The sequence below is a fragment of the Bos indicus x Bos taurus genome, chromosome 9, assembly GCF_003369695.1.
Source record: "Bos indicus x Bos taurus breed Angus x Brahman F1 hybrid chromosome 9, Bos_hybrid_MaternalHap_v2.0, whole genome shotgun sequence".
NCBI lineage: Eukaryota > Metazoa > Chordata > Mammalia > Artiodactyla > Bovidae > Bos > Bos indicus x Bos taurus.
Genome location: NC_040084.1, coordinates 61,353,363 through 61,373,336, shown reverse-complemented (window position 1 = coordinate 61,373,336; position 19,974 = coordinate 61,353,363). Strand labels below are relative to the sequence as shown.

The 19,974-nt window shown below is 38.1% G+C and overlaps 1 protein-coding gene across 2 annotated transcripts in view; it reads right to left on the bottom strand.

The window, feature by feature from the left end:
* Window positions 1–19,974, bottom strand: part of RNGTT (RNA guanylyltransferase and 5'-phosphatase) — a 232,613-nt gene that overhangs the window by 34,845 nt on the left and 177,794 nt on the right. For both annotated transcript variants that reach the window (XM_027551417.1, XM_027551416.1), the window contains one exon: window positions 9,980–10,046. In XM_027551417.1, the coding sequence (XP_027407218.1) occupies window positions 9,980–10,046 (67 nt within the window). The remainder of the gene's footprint in view (window positions 1–9,979; window positions 10,047–19,974) is intronic.

Below are 19,974 nucleotides of genomic sequence, written 5' to 3'. Positions count from 1 at the left end.
AATAGTCACTTTAGATATGATCTTTTATTTACATGGTTATCCCACTCCAGTACTCTTGCCTGGACAATCCCATGGACGGAGGAGCCTGGTAGGCTGTAGTCCATGGGGTCACTAAGAGTTGGACACGACTGAGCAACTTCACTTTCACTTTTCACTTTCATGCATTGGAGAAGGAAATGGCAACCCACTCCAGTATTCTTGCCTGGAGAATCCCAGGGACGGGGGAGCCTGGTGGCTGCAGTCTATGGGGTCGCACAGAGTTGGACACGACTGAAGCGACTTAGCAGAAGCAGCAGCAGCAGCGCCTTTGAAATTCTTTTTAGAAGTAAAATATTCGTAGGGAAAAAACCCAACAGGTTAAGAAACACTGTTATTTCCTTTCACCAAAACAGGATGTCTGCTGCATTATGAATACCTAAATACATGATACCATTTTCTTCTGAGAACATTTCAAAATTCAAAAAAAAAAAAAAAAGCTTAGTCTTTTTCTCTCTAAACCACATTTACAATAAGAGTCACATTGATATAATAAATCTGGTTTTCAAAAAGAAAAACTAGAATATGCTAAAATGATTTCTAATATTTTTCTATAAAGTGTCTAACTCAAGAGAGATTGAAAGTAACTGGAATTTACAGCTAAGAAAAATGCTAACTTTCTTAACTGGAAAATAATTTGAAGACTATTTTTAAAATGTTCTCAGAATAATGTATTCATGAAATCTACATTTCAAATAGAGCTACTATATTAATAATAATTTACAACCACAATCTTAAATTAGAAAATTAATTTATGTTGCCTCAAAGACATCCCAACTCAAGATACAACAGAGATCAGAAAATAAAGTTTTAAGGCAGTAAATATATATGCAATTAGAACCAGAGTTTTAAATATTCTGATGAACTTCATGGTAAATACTTGGTAATTAAAAAACAAAAAAATTACACAACAACCAAAAAAAAACACAAGTTTATAGATACAGAGAAGAGATTAGTCGTTGCCACAGGCAGTGGATGAGGGTGGGAAAAATAGATGAAAGGCCTTAAAAGGTACAAACCTCCAATTATAAGGGAGATAAGTTCTGGGGATGTAATCTAACAGCATGGTCGGGCAGTTCAGCTGCTCAGTTGTGTCCAACTCTTTGAGACCCCATGGACTATAGCATGCCAGGCTTCCCTGTCCATCACAGCATGGTGACTATAGTTAATGTGTATGCATGCATTCTAAGTAGCATCAGTTGTGTCCAACTCTGTGACCCTATGGACTGTAGCCTGCCAAGCTCCTCTGTCCATGGGATTCTCTAGGCAAAAATACCGGAGTGGCTTGCCATGTCCGTCTCCAGGGGATCTTCCCAACCCAGGGATTGAACCTACCTCTCTTAAGTCTCCTGCACTGGCAGGCAGATTTTTTACCACTAGCACCACCTGGAAGCCCACAGTTAATAATACCATATTGTATACTGGAAAGTTACACCATATTGTATATTACTTGAAAGTTGCTAAAGAGTAAGGGCTTCCCAGGTGGCTCAGTGGTGAAGAATCCACCTGCCAATGCATGAGACGCAGGAGATACGAGTTTGATCCCTGGATTATGAAGATCCCCTGGAGAAGGAAACAGCAACCCACTCCAGTATTCTTGCCTGAGAAATCCCACAGACAGAGGAGGCTGGCAGGCTAGTCCATGGGGTCACAAAAGAGTCAGACACAACTGAGTGACTAAATATACACACACAAGGTGATGTATATTAAGTAGACTGACTGTAATGATTGTTTGCCATGTATACAATATCAGATCATTATGTTGCATATCTGAAACTAATATTATGTTACATATCAACTCTACCTTAGTAATAATAAAAAAAATACTTGGTTTTCTAGGCATTCTTCAATAATACTGTTAACAAATATTTATTTAGTGCTTTTACATCGTAGGCACTAGGTTAACTGTTGAGGATACAGACATACACAAGACACAGTCTAGCCCTATGGAATTCAAATTCTTATAGGTAAGTTTTTTAAGGACATGAAGGTAAGAATACTGAAACTAAGACATGTATGACTACAGGCCTGAAGTGTTACTCAATTCTGGCAATAACATAGCCCAAAGGGCCTTGGTAAAAATGGCAGGAAAACTACTGCTATTGAATACATTTTGGAACCCTAAGTGCAATTTCTATGTGACTTGTTGGTAACAATGCATGATTTTAAACGTCCAGAAAGTTATAATATGGGCTCACAGAGAGCCCTGCAAGGGTCCTGAAGCACTCTGGTAGCAAGTATACAAGATAAAATGCTGTCAGCGACTTAATAGCTATTGCACAGAAGCAGACAGACTTTTGGCTTTTACAACAGTTTGTGGGGTGTTTTGTTTTTTTTTAAAGCTTCTTTCACTTTTTGAATCTGCTTTCAACAAAGAAATATTCATGCCTGCTCTGATTACTGCAATATGAGACACTGAAAATTTACCTTTCTGCTCACTGTACTACAGAAAACTTATTCAATGAATATGGCACACAAATCCACAAATCTAGATATGCTTCCACTGCTTTCTCTCAATTTCTCACTCATCTATTTCTTTCTGTTTGTTAATCTGGGAGGATCTTAACTTAATTTCTTTATCTTCAAAATACATGAAATCATTTGAAAGACAGAGTAGGTGTGGAAGGTTCTTTTTTGTTCTTGAGAATTAGGGTTCTCTTGAAACAGAAAGAAGCTTTGCTTGGCTCCATAAAACACCTTACCTCCACTCTCAATAATCTTTTCCTATGCTCTCTTCCTCCCTCTCCCCAGCAACCATGATGTCCCCTCCAAAGCCAGGCCAAGGGCTAGCATCAACTCAGGGGCAGGTAAGCTTCCTCCACTCTCCTGTACTGCATCAACATGGCAGATGGCAGCATTAGCTGGACAAGTCCTACCTCACAGCAGTGCTGGTGAGTCGTGACCCATTTTCCAAGGAGAGAAGTTAACTGAGTGTGCTGAGACCCACATTTAAAAACTAAGTCAACAGAAAAATAAACAGAACACAGTGGAGAATACAGTGGTTACATCACACTTCTTTTGGAACTTTGGTTTACATTGTGTGTATATAAATGCATGTATGTGTATGTGTACTGGAACTCAATGAAAATTACAGTCCTACAGGTTCACAGTGACAAGTATGGAAGCCACTAAACCAGAATACTCAGTTCTACAGCCTGCATCTTTATCTGATGTAATACTTTAGCTACCTTAGAGATTGAGAAGTGTCAATATTAAATAATTCCCTTCAGTAAAATACATTGATCTAACAAAGCTAGTGGAGATGATGGAGTTCCAGTTGAGCTATTTCAAATCCTAAAAGATGATGTTATGAAAGTGTTCCATTCAGTATGCCAGCAAATTTGGAAAACTCAGCAGTGGTCACAGGACTGGAAAACGTCAGTTTTCATTCTAATCCCAAAGAAAGGCAATGCTAAAGAATGTTCAAACTACTGCACAATTGCACTCATCTCACACACTAGCAAAGTAATGCTTAAAATTCTCCAAGCTAGGCATCAACAGTATGTGAACTGTGAACTTCCAGATGCTCAAGCTGGATTTAGAAAAGGCAGAGGAACCAGAGATCAAACTGCCAACATCCGTTGCATCACAGAAAATGAAAGAGAATTCCAGAAAAACATCTGCTTCTGCTTCACTGACTATGCTAAAGCCTTCGACTGTGTGGATCACAAAACTGTGGAAAATTTTGTGGATCACAAAACTGTGGGAATACCAGACCACCTGACCTGCCTGAGAAATCTGTATGCAAGTCAAGAAGCAACAGTTAGAACGGGACAACAGACTGGTTCCAAATTGAGCAAGGAGTACGTCAAGGCTGTATACTGTCACCTTGCTTATTTAAATTATATGCAGAGCACATCACGCGAAATGCGGGACTAGATGAATTACAAGCTAGAATCAAGATTGCCGGGAGAAATAACCTCAGATATGCAGATGACACCACCCTTATAGCAGAAAGTGAAGAGAACTAAAGAACCTCTTGATGAAAGTGAAAGAGGAGAATGAAAAAGCTGGCTTAAAATTCAACATTCAAAAAACGAAGATAATGGCATCCGGTCCTATCACTTCATGGCAAACAGATGGGGAAACAACGGAAACAGTAACAGATCTTATTGTCTTGGGCTCCAAAATCACTGCAGATGGTGACTGCAGCCATGAAATTTAAAGATACTTGCTTCTTGGAAGAAAAGCTATGACAAACCTAGACAGCATATTAAAAAGCAGAGGCTTGACTTTACCAACAAAGATCCGCATAGTTAAAGCTATGGTTTTTCCAGCAGTCATGTTATGGATGTGAGAATTGGACCATAAAGAAAGCTGAACACTGAAGAATTGATGCTTTTGAATTGTGGTGTTAGAGAAGACTCTTGAGAGTCCCTTGGACTGCACATCAAACCAGTCAATCCTAAAGAAAATCAGTCCTGGGTGTTCTTTGGAAGGAATGATGCTAAAGCTGAAACTCCAGTACTTTGGCCACCTCATGCGAAGAGTTGACTCATTGGAAAAGACTCTGATGCTGGGAACGATTGAAGGCAGGAGGAGAAGCGGACGACAGAAGACGAGAAGGGGATGACAGAGGATGAAATAGTTGGATGGCGTCACTGACTCGATGGACCTGAGTCTGAACAAGTTCTAGGAGTTGGTGATGGACAGGGACGCCTGGCATGCTGCCATCCATGGGGTCACAAAGAGATACGACTAAGTGACTGAACTGAACTGACTGATCTAATGAGCCACACATTTTTTAAAACACCATCAGTCAGTGAACAAACAGAATCAATCTTCTTAGCTTTTTCAGTATTCTCTAAGAGAGACCCCATCTCTTTTGGAGTTTTTTTGGACCTACTGCATATGCATATGGATACAAACACCAATCATACATTTCCTGGGCTGTAAAGAGACTTTTAAAAATTGAAGCTCAGAAAGCTTAGAGTATGAGACTGTGACTAATGGCACCCAGTTCCTCAGCAGGGATGGAACTGGGCATGAGGCAGAGAATAACTCAGCTGTACTGATTATAAAATAACTGCTTCAGAATAATGTTTATATTCCTTACTTTTCACATATGGCTGCTGCATGGAATTCATAGTTAAAATACAGAAGACATGTTTCAGCTGTTCTGCCGTGTCAAAGTGGAAACTGTATGTGACTCAGCCTCACAGCTTCACACACTTCTTGAGTTGACAGAACTGCAAGAGGCAACTAATATCAAGCCTGGCGGGGAGGGACAGCCCTGTGGCCTTGAGACTCTCCATAACAACCACTAAGTTGATTAAAAGTGATGCTGACAGGCTTCAATCTTTCTTTATTTTATGTGTTCTGGCTGCTAAGTGGAGCCTCCAGGACTAGAACCCTATGAGAATAGCACTGAGATTTTTATCAGACTATAAAATGCTTTAGAAAACAACACTGAATAATAGGTGTACAATGTAAACTATAATTTAAACTTGACCATGTCTATAAAAATAAACTATGGATAACAGGACTATATACACACTGAACTAAGACAAAGGTATTACGCAAAGACATATAGAAATAACCACCCCAAAAAGTTTCTGACAACCTGAAAGCATAGGAAGAGGAATTAAGTAAAATTTCACTTTAATCAAAATGTTTCTTTTGAATTTCAAAGACTGAATATAAAGATATAATGAAATCTATTTCTTTCTTAAGAAAACCCTAAGTCACACACAACCCAGTACATTTAGAAACCTGTCTTAATCTCAATGATGGTGACAGAAGTTAGTATTGGATGAAAGTGAAATGTGCTTCATTTATAGCACTCAACAGTAGCTGTGGATATGTGAGACAATTCTTTTCTTACACTGTATTATAACTCATTATAAGATGATTAGTGTTTTATTTAGTTTATCATATTTTAGGAAAATAAGAGCATAATCATGTGTGTTTAAAATCAAGTTCTTCGGATGACAAATTTCCCATGAAAACTTAAGGACTGAGCTTCTTTGAAAAAAGAACCTTCCAATGACTTATAGAAGGTGTTAGGAGATGCAAAAGGCAAAGTTGGAATAACTTCCTCTAAAAATAATGAAACCTGAAGCTAGCATATAGATGTGCTGGTCTGAAACTATAATGAAGTTCCATGTTTGCACACATCTGTATCTAGGGTGTGAAGGAGGGAGGGAGAGAAAGATGGTGGTAACAATTCATATTACACACTAACAGTACATACATCTATTGTCACCCTATAGCAAACTGCTGAACTCATTTAATGCTTGTCCAAGTATCTATCACCCTTTTTGTGTTTTTCTTTTTCTTTCTGATCTTTATAAATTGGAGCTCCTTTTTAGACATACAACCGTGAAATTTCTCTTTAACAAATGTAACCTCTAACACCAAGCCACTCACATTTAGTCTTGTGATGTTAATGAAATGAGAATTCCTTTTCTTAAATATTCAAATGAACAAACGCCTATCTTGATTTATAAAAATTCCAACCAGTATTCTCTTAAGAAAAGCAAAGCCATTTCCATTTATTAAAGGTTATATATGATATCTATACCATATAATATAGTATCATTACATTTAAAGAGAGAAAAATACTGGTACTTCATGACCAAAAGAAGTCAGATGCAAGGTAAGGAGCAGAGAAAGAAACTTAAATTTCTAGCCTAATCTCAAGCATTTAAACTATGGGTTTTTTTTTTTTTTAAATTGCTTTCCAATTAACTTGTAAGCATTCTAATTAGATAGGATCTATATAGCATTTTCATAAGAACCACAGGAATTATAAAAGAACCTCAATAATTAATGAGGATAAGAAATCCTTTCATAGCATATGAAAGAAATCTTTCCCATGGAAACATCAAAGGAAAAACATGCCCTAAAATAATGGACTTTTTTCTATTGAGTTGATTATCCAGGCATAAAGGGTTGACAAAGGATTGACCTCTGTCACTGGGCTTGATAGAAATAAAGAAAATGATATGTTAATGGATGAGGTGAGTGATGGAGGAATCACCCTGATACATACACTTGTTTTTGAGATAACATGTAACATGTAACAGACATACACACACACAAATTCTACCTTTCCTTAAATGTATCAGATATCTCTCTCACTTTTTCATTATTTCAGTTCTAATAAGGGGAAAGAGAATTTTCCAAATCAGTGGATAGGAAAAAAAGTTGGGCTTTTAGAAATGTTTCTGCTGAAACTTATCAGGATTCCTGGTTTTACTGTAGAATTTGGTGAACAGGATAGTGAGGGAGGCTTATGAAGAGACTCTTGGCAACTCCACTTGTGTTCCAGGGATGTTAAAAATAGGAAAAAAAAAAACACAAAGTACTTGAATTCCTGTCATTACTTAGGGAATCAGAAACATTCAAGAGGGTTCACAACTTAAGACCTTAACATGGACTTTTGAGTGTCTTAAGTTAAACTAAGGAAGGTATTTAAAGAAATGCTGATGCTATGGTAGCTAAATAAGGTATTTAATAATGTCAATAATGTGACTAACCTCCTCAGTATTGTATATCTTGTATGTCCTATTCAGGCTCAGTATACTCTGAAAAAAACCTTTGTTTTTCAAAGCATAAAAATATGTCATATACACAAGGGGAAAGGACTTTGAAAAGAACAAACTTGGAGGATTTACACTACCTGATTTCATGACTTATTTTAAAGCCACAAAAATCAAGACTGTGATATTAGTGAAGGCCTATAGTATAGACACATGGGGCTTCCCTTGTACCTCAGCTGGTAAAGAATCTGCCTGCAATGCAGGAAAGGCTGGTTTGATTCCTGGGTTGGGAAGATCCTCTGGAGGAGGGTTAGGCTACCCATTCCAGCATTCTTGGGCTTCCTTGGTGGCTCAGATGGTAAAGAATCCACATTCAATGCAGGAGACCTGGACTTGATCCCTGGGTTGAGAAGATCCCCTGGAGGAGGGCATGGCAACCCACTCCAGTATTCTGGCCTGGAGAATTCCGTGGACAGAGGAGCCTGGTGGGCTACAGTCCATGGGGTTGCAAAGAGCTGAACATGACTGATACAGCACAGTATAGACACATAGGTCAATGGAACAGAATAAAGAGTTCTGAAATAGAGATTCACACACACACATATGGTGAACTGATTTTCAACTGAGATGCAAAGACACTGCAGTGGTGGAAAGGATAGTCTTTTTTAACAAATGGTTTTAGAACAAATGGATATTCTTGTGCCAAAAAGGGTTGGGGTATAGGAAGGCCAATATTCCTCTTTACCTTGAACCTTGCATCACACACAAAAATTATTTCAATTAGATAATAAACCTAAATGTAAAACCCAGAACTATAAATATTCCAGAATGATACACAGAAGAAAAATCCTTCTGCCTCTGGGCCAGGCAAACGTTTCTTAGATCAATACTAAAAGCAGGAGCCATGAAAAAAGAGTAATAAAGTGAATTCCATCGATATTAAGAATTTTTGCTCTTTGAAGGTCTTGTTAAGAGAAATCCCATATCTGATAAAAGACTTATATTCAGAAGATACAAAGAATGCTCAAAACTCAACAGTTTAAGAAAACAAACAAAAACAAAAAATGGCAAGTTTTTGAACACACACCTCACTAGAGATGTATAAATGGCAAATAGTACATGAGAAGATGCTCAATATTATTAGTCATTACAGAAGAGCAAATTAAAACTACAACGTAATACTATATACCTACAAGAATGCCTAAACTCAAGACTGACAATATCAAATGTTGATGATGAAATGGAGGAACGGCACTCATCCTGATGGTGGGAAAATAGTTTGGTAGTTTCTTAAAAAGTTAAAACACACAGCTACCATTTAACTCAGGCTTCCCTCATAGTTCAGTTGGTAAAGAATCCACCTGCAGTGCAGGAGACCCCAGTTCGATTCCTGGGTTGGGAAGAGCTGCTGGAAAACAGATAGGCTACCCACTCCAGTACTCTCGGGCTTCCCTTATGGCTCAGCTGGTAAAGAATTTGCCCACAATGTGGGTAGACCTGGGTTCGATCCCTGGGTTGGGAAGATCCCCTGGAGAAGGGAAAGGCTACCCACTCCAGTATTCTGGCCTAGAGAATTCCATGGACTGTATAGGGATCGCAAAGAGTCAGACACGACTGAGCCACTTTCACCATTTAACTCAATCATTTTGGTGTTAGGTATTTACCTGAGAGAAATGAAAATATATGTCCATACACAGACTTGTATACAAATGTTCACAGCAGCTTTATTTATAGCAGCCAAAAAGTAGAAACAACCCAAATGTCCCTCAATATGTAAAAGGATAGAGAAATTGTGCTAAAACCATATAATGAAATATTACTCAGCAATAAAAAGGAATGAACTACTGAAGTATAACAACATGGGTGAATCTCAAAATAATAACTGAATCAAAGAAGGCAAAAGAAAGAAATACAGTATAATTCCATTTAGATAAAATTCTGGCAAGTGCAAATTAATCCATAGTGATTAGATCAGTGGTCACCTGGGAACTGGAGGAGAAAAAGGAAGGGGAGGAGGTGGGGGAATTCAATGGGGCACAAAGACACTTTTAGGGGTGATGGATATGTTATTTGTCTTGATTGTGATGATGGTTTCACAAGGGTAAGTATAACTGGATGTCAAACTGTACAGTTTAAATATGTATATTTTCTTACATGTCTATTATACCTCAATAAAGCTGTCAAAAAAATTCTACTGGAAAATAGGGTAATGAAGCTCTAAATTCTACTCTTCTTAACTAATCACCAAATTGTACTGGTCAAATTTATTATGGGCAAGATTATTAAACTAACTGATTCACTGAAAAGCCGAAGTACTATTTCAGCAGAGATATGTAAAAGCAAACAAAATTAATAATTCACATTCCCCAATTTTTGTGATAGTTACTTGAAGGATTTTAGTGGGTTCTGGATGAACAAACTGTACCTAGGAAAAAATGTTAGAAAGTGAACAATCATACCTTGATTTGTGCAAAGGGTCTTTCATAACCTCCAACATAGAGAAGGCCAATGTTCTGAGGAAGCAACCTACAAATGAAAAGAAAAACACCATTTATAAAATATTCTTCCTTAAATATAAGGTTGTATAATTATCAAAATTTGCATAGTAGATACTTAATATGAAAAAATTAATATCTATGCAACTATTCTTGTCTTTTGCATGATGGAACAGTAACCAGCAGAGGAATAATTCTTATACTTCAGAAAATGGTGGGTAAACATTGAAAATGGCAACTTCAATGTAAAACAATCCAACAAAATAGTAATTCTAGCAAAATCACTCCACAGAAGAGAACTAAGCAATGCATAGATTTAAAAATCCATGAGTTCAATTCAAGAAACACTCTTTGTGTTTCTATACCATTAACTATGGAGACAATATTAATACAAACCTAAAGAGTTCGCTCCCAAAATCTAACAGGAAAACCAGACACACAAACAATTAACTACAACAAAAGGGAGTCTCTGATAAATGCTATTGCAGAGGTATTTATCATTGCAAAGTAGTGGAGTGAGAGGTACTTGCGATGGAGGGAGCTGGAGAAGCCTCAATAGGTGGAATTAAGGCTTAACTCTGATGGGTGGGTAAAGCAAAGGGAAAATTTTATAAACTAAATTCTGAGAATGCAGAAGATTTGAAGCAAAAAAGGAAACAAGTATGGCTCAAGAAAGGGATAAGTTAGCTGGAGATGAAAACCCAAAGAAAGCTTTAAATGGGCCATTAAGAATGTCAGACTTCGTATCTTTATTTCATAAGCAATATTTATTTTTTGTACAAACAATAAGTGCACATAAAAGCGAAAAACCATCTGGAGGGTGGGGATAAACTGGCTAACTTTCCTGCATCCTTCCTTCCTATTTAAAGAGGTCTACCATTCTTGACTTCTAGGGGCTTCCCTGGTGGCTCAGCAGAAAAGAATCTGCCTGCAATGTAGGAGATGTGGGTTCGATCCCTGAGTGGGGAAGATCCCCTGAAGAGGGCATGGCAACCCACTACAGTATTCTTGCCTGGAGATTCCCATGGACAGAGGAGCCTGGCAGGCTACAGTCCCTGGGGTCGCAAAGAGTCAGACATGACTGTAGCAACTGTGCACGCACACATCATTCTTGACTATACAAAACATTATGAATAAGGAAATACCATCATTAGAACCATGCTGTATCAGGGCTTCCCTAGTGGCTCAGTGGTCAAGAATCCACCTGTCAATGCAGGACACGTAAGTTTGATCCCTGATCCAGGAAGATCACACATGCTGTAAAGCAACTAAGCCTGTGTACCACAACTATTGAGCCTACGCTCTAGAGCCTGCGAGCTGCAAATGCTGAAATCCATGTGCCCTAGAGCCTGTGTTCTGATCGGGAAGCCACTGCAATGAGAAGGCCATGTATTGCAACTAGAGAGTAGCCCCTGTTCACTGCAGCTAGAGAAAAAAACCCTGTGCAGCAATGAAAACCCAGAAGAGCCAGAAATATAAAAAATAAATAAACATTAAAAAAAAAAAGAACTATACTTGTGGAGCATGTAGTCATGCAGGGTAAGAGAAGCACACAATTAAAGTAACTACTCTATGGTGTCTTACAATCATCATCACCAGGTGACAGTGTGAGTAGTTGTGTTATTACTGAAGGGGAGAACATGCCAGCCTAAAATATGACACTTAATATGTGGATTATTTTCAGCTGATGGCAATCAAGATCCAGAAGACTCAAGAAAAACTTTTACCTCTCCTTTAACTACCTAAAAGAATTTAGATAGGGGGCCTGGTCCAGAAAAACAGCTATTATGGTAATGTTATCTGCAAGTCCTACCTGCACGGCAGGGCAAACTTCTAAATACCACATATAAGTCACTCTCCTCCCCTTTGAAGACCCAGGCCCTACTCCCACTCCTTAGCATCAGTTCAGTTCAGTCGCTCAGTCATGTCCAACTCTTTGCGACCCCATGAATCACAGCACACCAGGCCTCCCTGCCCATCACCAACTCCCGGAGTTCACTCAGACTCACGTCCATCAAGTCAGTGATGCCATCCAGCCATCTCATCCTCTGGCGTCCCCTTCTCCTCCTACCCCCAATCCCTCCCAGCATCAGAGTCTTTTCCAATGAGTCAACTCTTCGCATGAGGTGGCCAAAGTACTGGAGTTTCAGCTTTAGCATCATTCCTTCCAAAGAAATCCCAGGGCTGATCTCCTTCAGAATGGCCTGGTTGGATCTCCTTGCAGTCCAAAGGACTCTCAAGAGTCTTCTCCAACACCACAGTTCAAAAGCATCAATTCTTCGGCACTCAGCTTTCTTCACAGTCCAACTCTCACAGCCATACATGACCACTGGAAAAACCATAGCCTTGACTAGACGGACTTTGTTGGCAAAGTAATGTCTCTGCTTTTGAATATGCTGTCTAGATTGGTCATAACTTTCCTTCCAAGGAGTAATAGCACATAAGCCTCAACTGTCCAACTTGCTCTTGAGTCTCTTATCACAGGGGATCCTGTACATACCAACTTAAATATGTTTTCTGCTAATTTGTCTTATGTCAATTTAATTATTAGACCAAAGAACCTAGTGCTGTGCTGAGCTGCTCAGTTGTGTCCAACTCTTTGCGACCCCATGGACTGTAGCCTGTCAGGCTCCTCTGTCCATGGGGATTCTCCAGGCAAGAATACTGGAGTGGGTTGCCATGCCCTCCTCCAGGGGAATCTTGCCAACCCAGGATCTAGGTTCAAAGAATCTAGAAGAGAAGGGAAGAATTTTCCACCTCTACATTAACTTTCCACTGACTTGGTCTAGTGAGACTAACAGAGCACACTTTTAAAGCATCTTCGATTTTATGAATTAGGTAAACAGATATTCTATCTCTCAGGAATATTCTCTGTTCCCTACATTCTTTAAAAGCCTATAAAGTATTAAAGGCCACTAAATGTTAGCGACTTAGTTGTGTCCAACTCTTTGTGACCCCATGGACTAGGGCTTGCCAGGCTCTTCTGTCCATGGGATTCTCCAGGCAAGAATACTGGAGTGGACTGCCATTTTAAGAGTGCTAATAGCAGATAAACACAATAATAAATTAAACCAGTTTAGCAAAAAGCTACTTAAGTTTGGAATGTGAATCTTAAAGTAAAACATTTTAACATGTTGTTGAAGGTTATAAACGACTAAAGGCATATTTGTTTACTGGATGCAAGTAGAAAGCATGAGAAATGTCCCCAAATGTCTCAGTTGGGAAATGGAGAATTTCTTCACCATCATTTGACAAATAAGAAATTAATCAAATCAATAAAACTTTAAATCAGTCACAAATTTCTAGTATCACAAAATTAATGTTAGTTATATATAGCAGTAGTAATTTATTTCCTATATAACAAATGTTCACAAAAAGCTTGATAAACTCCTTTTAGAAGTAAGAATAGTCACTTCATACAAATAGATGCTAGAAAAGGGAGAGAATAAAAGCTGGCTGACATTTAAAAATCAATGTCCCTAATTACTATGCATATGCATTTCAGGAAGCGTGCCAATATACAATTTAGTGTCCCCCTCTTCCTCCAACTTGCCTATCTAATAACTACCTTCTAAACAAGAAATATCTTAAATATGTTAGTTACAAAGCATATATATATTTTGCTTTTTAAATCTTGTTCTTTCTCATCCATGTACATATTATTCCTTACCATAAATTATACCACCCCTTCGTTTGAGTGGGTTTTAATATGTACCATAATTTAAAGGTTTGCTATGTGTAAAATAATTAATACTTTGAGAACAAAAATTCCAACTTATAAGATGGAACATTTCTTAAAATGCTTTTACCTTTCAAAAAATTATTTTGCCAGATTGTACGCATAATTATTGTCAAATAATAGGCACTGTTTCATTATGACAGGGTACTCATATGTTATATAGCAATCACATTTAAATCCCAGAGTAAAGGCATTAATTCACCATTGATAGATGCACTTAAATGTATATGTTAAAAAGTATGTGTTAAAATAAAAACCCTGACTCATTTAGTACGAGGTAATTGTTTTGCAACTTCTGTTAGGTGAATATTAACATAATCTTTATACAAATGCTAATAACTCCCAAAATATTTGCGTATAACCAAATGCTTCTATGGGGCTTCCCTGGTGGCTCAGAAGTTAAAGCATCTGCCTGCAATGTGGGAGACCTGGGTTTGATCCCTGGGTCGGGAAGATCCCCTGGAGAAGGAAATGGCAACCCACTCCAGTATTCTTGCCTGGAGAATCCTACGGACAGAGGAGCCTGGTGGGCTACAGTCCATGGGCTAGCAAAGAGTCGGACACGACTGAGTGAGCGACTTAAGGTAAGGTAAGGTAAATGCTTCTACAACGTGGCTACCAAAGAAATTTTTGTAATAAGAAGTCATTATTGGGAAAAAGAAAGAAAATCTATTACAGCTTTTGAAAAAAAGTAAAGATAGGCAAGACTGATGTGCATTTTGCTTCAATTTCCCAAATACAAACATTAACAAATATCTATTCTGGAAAGAAAGCTGCAAAATTATTTCCAGAAAATTTTCTCACATAAAGGAAAAATAAAACTTGGCAGGTAATAGAAAGAACATCATTTAAAAGAACCTCATTCATCATCATTCAGTGATGATATATCAGGCTTAGAAAAAACTGCTTTGAAAGGGAATTGAGTCTATAATTATTTCAAATTAAAAGTTTAAAAAAAGGCAAAGGGGATCTTTCTAAAAATAAGCTAAATAACTCAAAATTAACTGTTCTGTCTACAAGCCCTAATTACATTACCGACTAACTGATACATTTTTCAGCTGCAATAAAATACTCTGAAAAAACTTACAGTACCTTGAATACTGACTGACTTAAATAAAACTCCACTTCTAAGCCAAAGAGCAAGTTCCCCAAAGAGCAGACTATATGCAATACATTTAGTACCAGGAAAAAAGAGAAAGTCAAGGCACTTAGAATAGGATCAATAGGGCCCTTCTGAGTTTGAGAAAATGTACATTATTAAGAAGGCCTACATTATTCTTTGAGACTTGTAATATAATGTAAGTAAAAGCAGCATATGCCATTAGGCACAGATAAAACATGAATGAGCAAATGAATGAGTTTATTATTATCCTTACAGATTTTTCTGTAGGCTACACTTTTCTGGTTTGCTTTCTAAATCCTTGTATAAGAGTAACAAAATGCTCTAGTGCTTCATGAAAAAACAAAAACCACCACCACCATGTTTAAATAAAGAATCTGTGTGCTGTTAGAAATAAATTACCTGAATATGATCTTTGTGAAATATACACTGACACAAATAACAGAAATAATAAATAAGACTGGGGAAGGATAAATAAGATGCTGAAGTAAACAAAAGAAAGCTGAATCATTTTGCAAAGGTATATATGAAGAAATGAAGTTGAGCCACCAATATTCAGAAAGTAAATACTAACATAATGTATAAGCATATACAGATGAATAATATACCACATTAAGGGAGCAACTTCAGAAGAGAGAATTTTGGCATATTCTATAAGTCTACAAATAAAAAGAACTGTATATAAGTCCTTGAGTTCATAAACTTGTTTCGCACAGGGGTATGGGTTAGTAATTATGAAAATATATCATATATATATATAAGAATTTAAAAAACAAGTATTCCATGGATAAGGAGATACAGATTGCTCACTGTGCGAAGTTATAAATAAGAAAAGGGGAGAGGCTAGAGTGAACATAATGATATTGGATTAGAATCAAGAGGTATCAACTGGAACTCTTGGCTTTTAATAAATTCAAAGATAGATAAAGATACAAATATAAGTGTGTGTGGAGGTGCATGTCAGTATACAATACATTCCTAACTCTGACAACTGACAGGGTCTGTAATGACACCCAGCAGCAATGACCCTGCTGAGGACCTCAATCTGTGTTTCCAACCATCAATCTTAACCAACTAAAATAAAAACATCTGCCTCTTTAGAGAAAAGGTTGATTTCTGGACTGAGGAAGGAAAATTACAAGAAGAGCCTAGAACATCTTGTGGTACTGGGAGGTCAGGAGGTACGGAAACGCGATGACAGTGCATCAAAAACTCACGGAAGCCGAACTGAAGGTGTTCCCAACGGCCAAAGCCAAAACAGCAAAATCAAATCAGAGTGCTGGCTTATAACCCATGGAGTGAATTATTCCTGTCTTCAGTAATATGAGTAAGTATATCACGAAGAAGGGACAGTGGTTCTTTACATTTCAATCCCCACTGAGAAAGAATGAAGGAAACTGAAATTCACCATATTTGAAATAGTCGCCAAAATGAAATTGAAAAAACGTTATGATAACTATTGCTGCAGGCAAAAACCACTGAAAGATACTAAAACTAGGAGATGAAGGTAGGATGAAAAACATGACACTTGCCTAGTCTCAAAGTTCCTCCCCAGAAAACACTTATTAGTTACAATACACACACACACACACACACACACACACACACACACACACACACGCAGAGTAACTTCAGGGTACAGAAATTCAGAAAACTAACCAAATAATCAAAATTACCAACATGACCGCCTTACCTGCCCCCCCCCACCACCATAACACAATACACCTAGAAGGGCACTCTATCACTTCCATGGTGTTCTTCTCTAAAAGTATCCCCTCAAAAACATCAACCTAAGGGGCACTCTATATAATAACTGACTAATACTCTTCAAAAAGTGTTAAGAGCATGAAAAGCACAAGTGAGGTACTGTCACAGATTATAATAAGATTATATTAAGGAGACATGAAGGCAAACAAAAAATATAGGGTTGCATTTATGTAAGTTTCAAAATCAGGCAAACCAAACCCCAGTGTTTGGAGTTGGATACCTAAATAATAAAAGTATAAAAAAGAGCAAGAAAGCACAGATGTACAGACAACAGTCATCTTTGGTGGGAGAGAGAAGCTTTTGAATGAGAAGTAGCATACTGGAGGCATCTAGGGTGATAGCAACATTTTCCTTCTTGTTCTGAGTAATGGTTAAATGTGTGTTGGTTACATGAAATTTCATGAAGCTGTACATTTATGTTTTACATACTTTTTTGTATATATATACACATATAGTATTAAATGTATACTATAATACTATAAAAGGTCTTTATATAAAAAGCACAAAGGAAAAAAAAAACACAATCAGTCAGAGAATAATACTGACTCCTAAATGAGGGGTACAGTACTAATTGGTATATCAACATATTTTAATATTCTTGTATAAATAGATGAGTGTTTTAAGAGAGGAACTTATAGGGAATCCACAAGTCACTCTCTATTTCTTAGAGCATGCATTCGTGCTAAGTTGCTTCAGTCGTGTCCAACTCTTCGCGACCACATGCACTGCAGCCCACCAGGCTCCTCTGTCCATGGAATTCTCCAGGCAAGAATACTGAAGTGGGTTGCCATGCCCTCTTCCAGGGGATCTTCCCGACCCCTACTTAGTACTGGAGCTACAAATTCTACGGAATAAATATAATATTAAAACAGAGAACTCACATATCTGGACATGATGGTATAACGGTTTTAAATGGAAAAACATTAAAATTTTTTTAAAAAGAAACACAAGTACATTAAAAATGTACAGATAAAATTTCTATTTCCAGCCAAGAATAAGAGTAATAAGAACTGAATTAGGTCCTACTCCCTCTAACCAACTAAACACAATGTCGTACAATGGTTTTCAGAAATTGGTCAAAAGGTAGCACAGGTCAGAGGTACCCATAGAAAGGAAACAAATAAGTGAGTCCTACCACTACCCCAGCTTGCCACCTGGAGCTTTCAGATCAGTGTCCATAAAGCCTAACACACTTACTGTCTGAGTCTCCAAAGAAAAAAATTGCCAACCCCATTTCAAGACAAATGAAAGCACACATCTATGAGAAGACTTGTACCCAAGTCTCACAGCAGCTTTATTTGTAATAGCCAAGACTGAAAATACCTCAAATGTCCATCTGCACACAGGCGAAGACATAAGTAAACTGTGACACAGCTATACAACAGGCTACTCAGCAATAAAAAGAAATTGACTATTGATACATGTAACAATATGGATGAATCTAATGTTAAAAGAAGCAGGCGGAGAGGGGACACACATATTGTGTGTTTCCATTTATTTAAGTTTCTAGAAAATGAATACCAACAGCATGGTTGCCAGAAAAGGGCATGAAGGGTGCTGGAGGAGAGAGCGAGACAAGGATTAACAAAGGGCAGGAGGAAACTCTGCAGGGTGATGGGTATGTCCATTATCTTGTTCCAGGAGTGGTCATTTCACACTTAAAAATCTAAGTGCACACTTAAACTATGTACAGTTTATCATATATCAATTACTCTTCAATAAATCACGATGGTGTGATCACTCATCTAGAGCCAGACATCCTGGAATGTGAAGTCAAGCGGGCCTTAGAAAGCATCACTACGAACAAAGCTAGTGGAGGTGATGGAATTCCAGTTGAGCTCTTTCAAATCCTGAAAGATGATGCTGTGAAAGTGCTGCATTCAATATGCCAGCAAATTTGGAAAACTCAGCAGTGGCCACAGGACTGGAAAAGGTCAGTTTTCATTCCAATCCCAAAGAAAGGCAATGCCAAAGAATGCTCAAACTACCGCACAATTGCACTCATCTCCCATGATAGTAAAACAATGCTCAAAATTCTCCAAGCCAGGTTTTGGCAATATGTGAACCATGAACTTCCTGATGTTCAAGCTGGTTTTAGAAAAGGCAGAGGAACCAGAGATCAAATTGCCAACATCTGCTGGATCATCAAAAAAGCAAGAGAGTTCCAGAAAAACATCTATTTCTGCTTTATTGGCTATGCCAAAGCCTTTGACTGTGTGGATCACAATAAACTGTGGAAAATTCTGAAAGAGATGGGAATACCAGACCACCTGACCTGCCTCTTGAGAAATCTGTATGCAGGTCAGGAAGTAACAGTTAGAACTGGACATGGAACAACAGACTAGTTCCAAATAGGAAAAGGAGTAGGTCAAGGCTGTATATTATCACCCCGCTTATTTAACTTATATGCAGAGTACATCATGAGAAACGCTGGACTGGAAGAAACACAAGCTGGAATCAAGATTGCCAGGAGAAATATCAATAACCTCAGATATGCAGATGACACCACCCTTATGGCAGAAAGTGAAGAGGAACTAAAAAGCCTCTTGATGAAAGTGAAAGAGGAGAGTGAAAAAGTGGGCTTAAGCTCAACATTCAGAAAACGAAGATCATGGCATCTGGTCCCATCACTTCATGGCAAATAGATGGGGAAACAGTGGAAACAGTGTCAGACTTTATTTTTTTGGGCTCCAAAATCACTGCAGATGGTGACTGCAGCCATGAAATTAAAAGACGCTTACTCCTTGGAAGGAAAGTTATGACCAACCTAGATAGCATATTCAAAAGCAGAGACATTACTTTGCCATCAAAGGTCCATCTAGTCAAGGCTATGGTTTTTCCTGTGGTCATGTGAAGAAGGCTGAGCGCCGAAGAATTGATGCTTTTGAACTGTGGTGTTGGAGAAGACTCTTGAGAGTCCCTTGGACTGCAAGGAGATCAAACCACTCCATTCTGAAGGAGATCAGCCCTGGGATTTCTTTGGAGGGAATGATGCTGAAGCTGAAACTCAGTACTTTGGCCACCTCATGCGAAGAGTTGACTCATTGGAAAAGACTCTGATGCTGGGAGGGATTGGGGGCAGGAGGAGAAGGGGACGCCAGAGGATGAGATGGCTGGATGGCATCACTGACTTGATGGACGTGAGTCTGAGTGAACTCCGGGAGTTGGTGATGGGCAAGGAGGCCTGGCGTGCTGCAATTCATGGGGTCACGAAGAGTTGGACACGACTGAGGGACTGAACTAAACTGAACTGAAAGTTGTAAAAAGTAATGTACAAACTTCACCTTCCATATTTTACTAAATATATTTTAAAAAAAGAAACTATAAATGTTG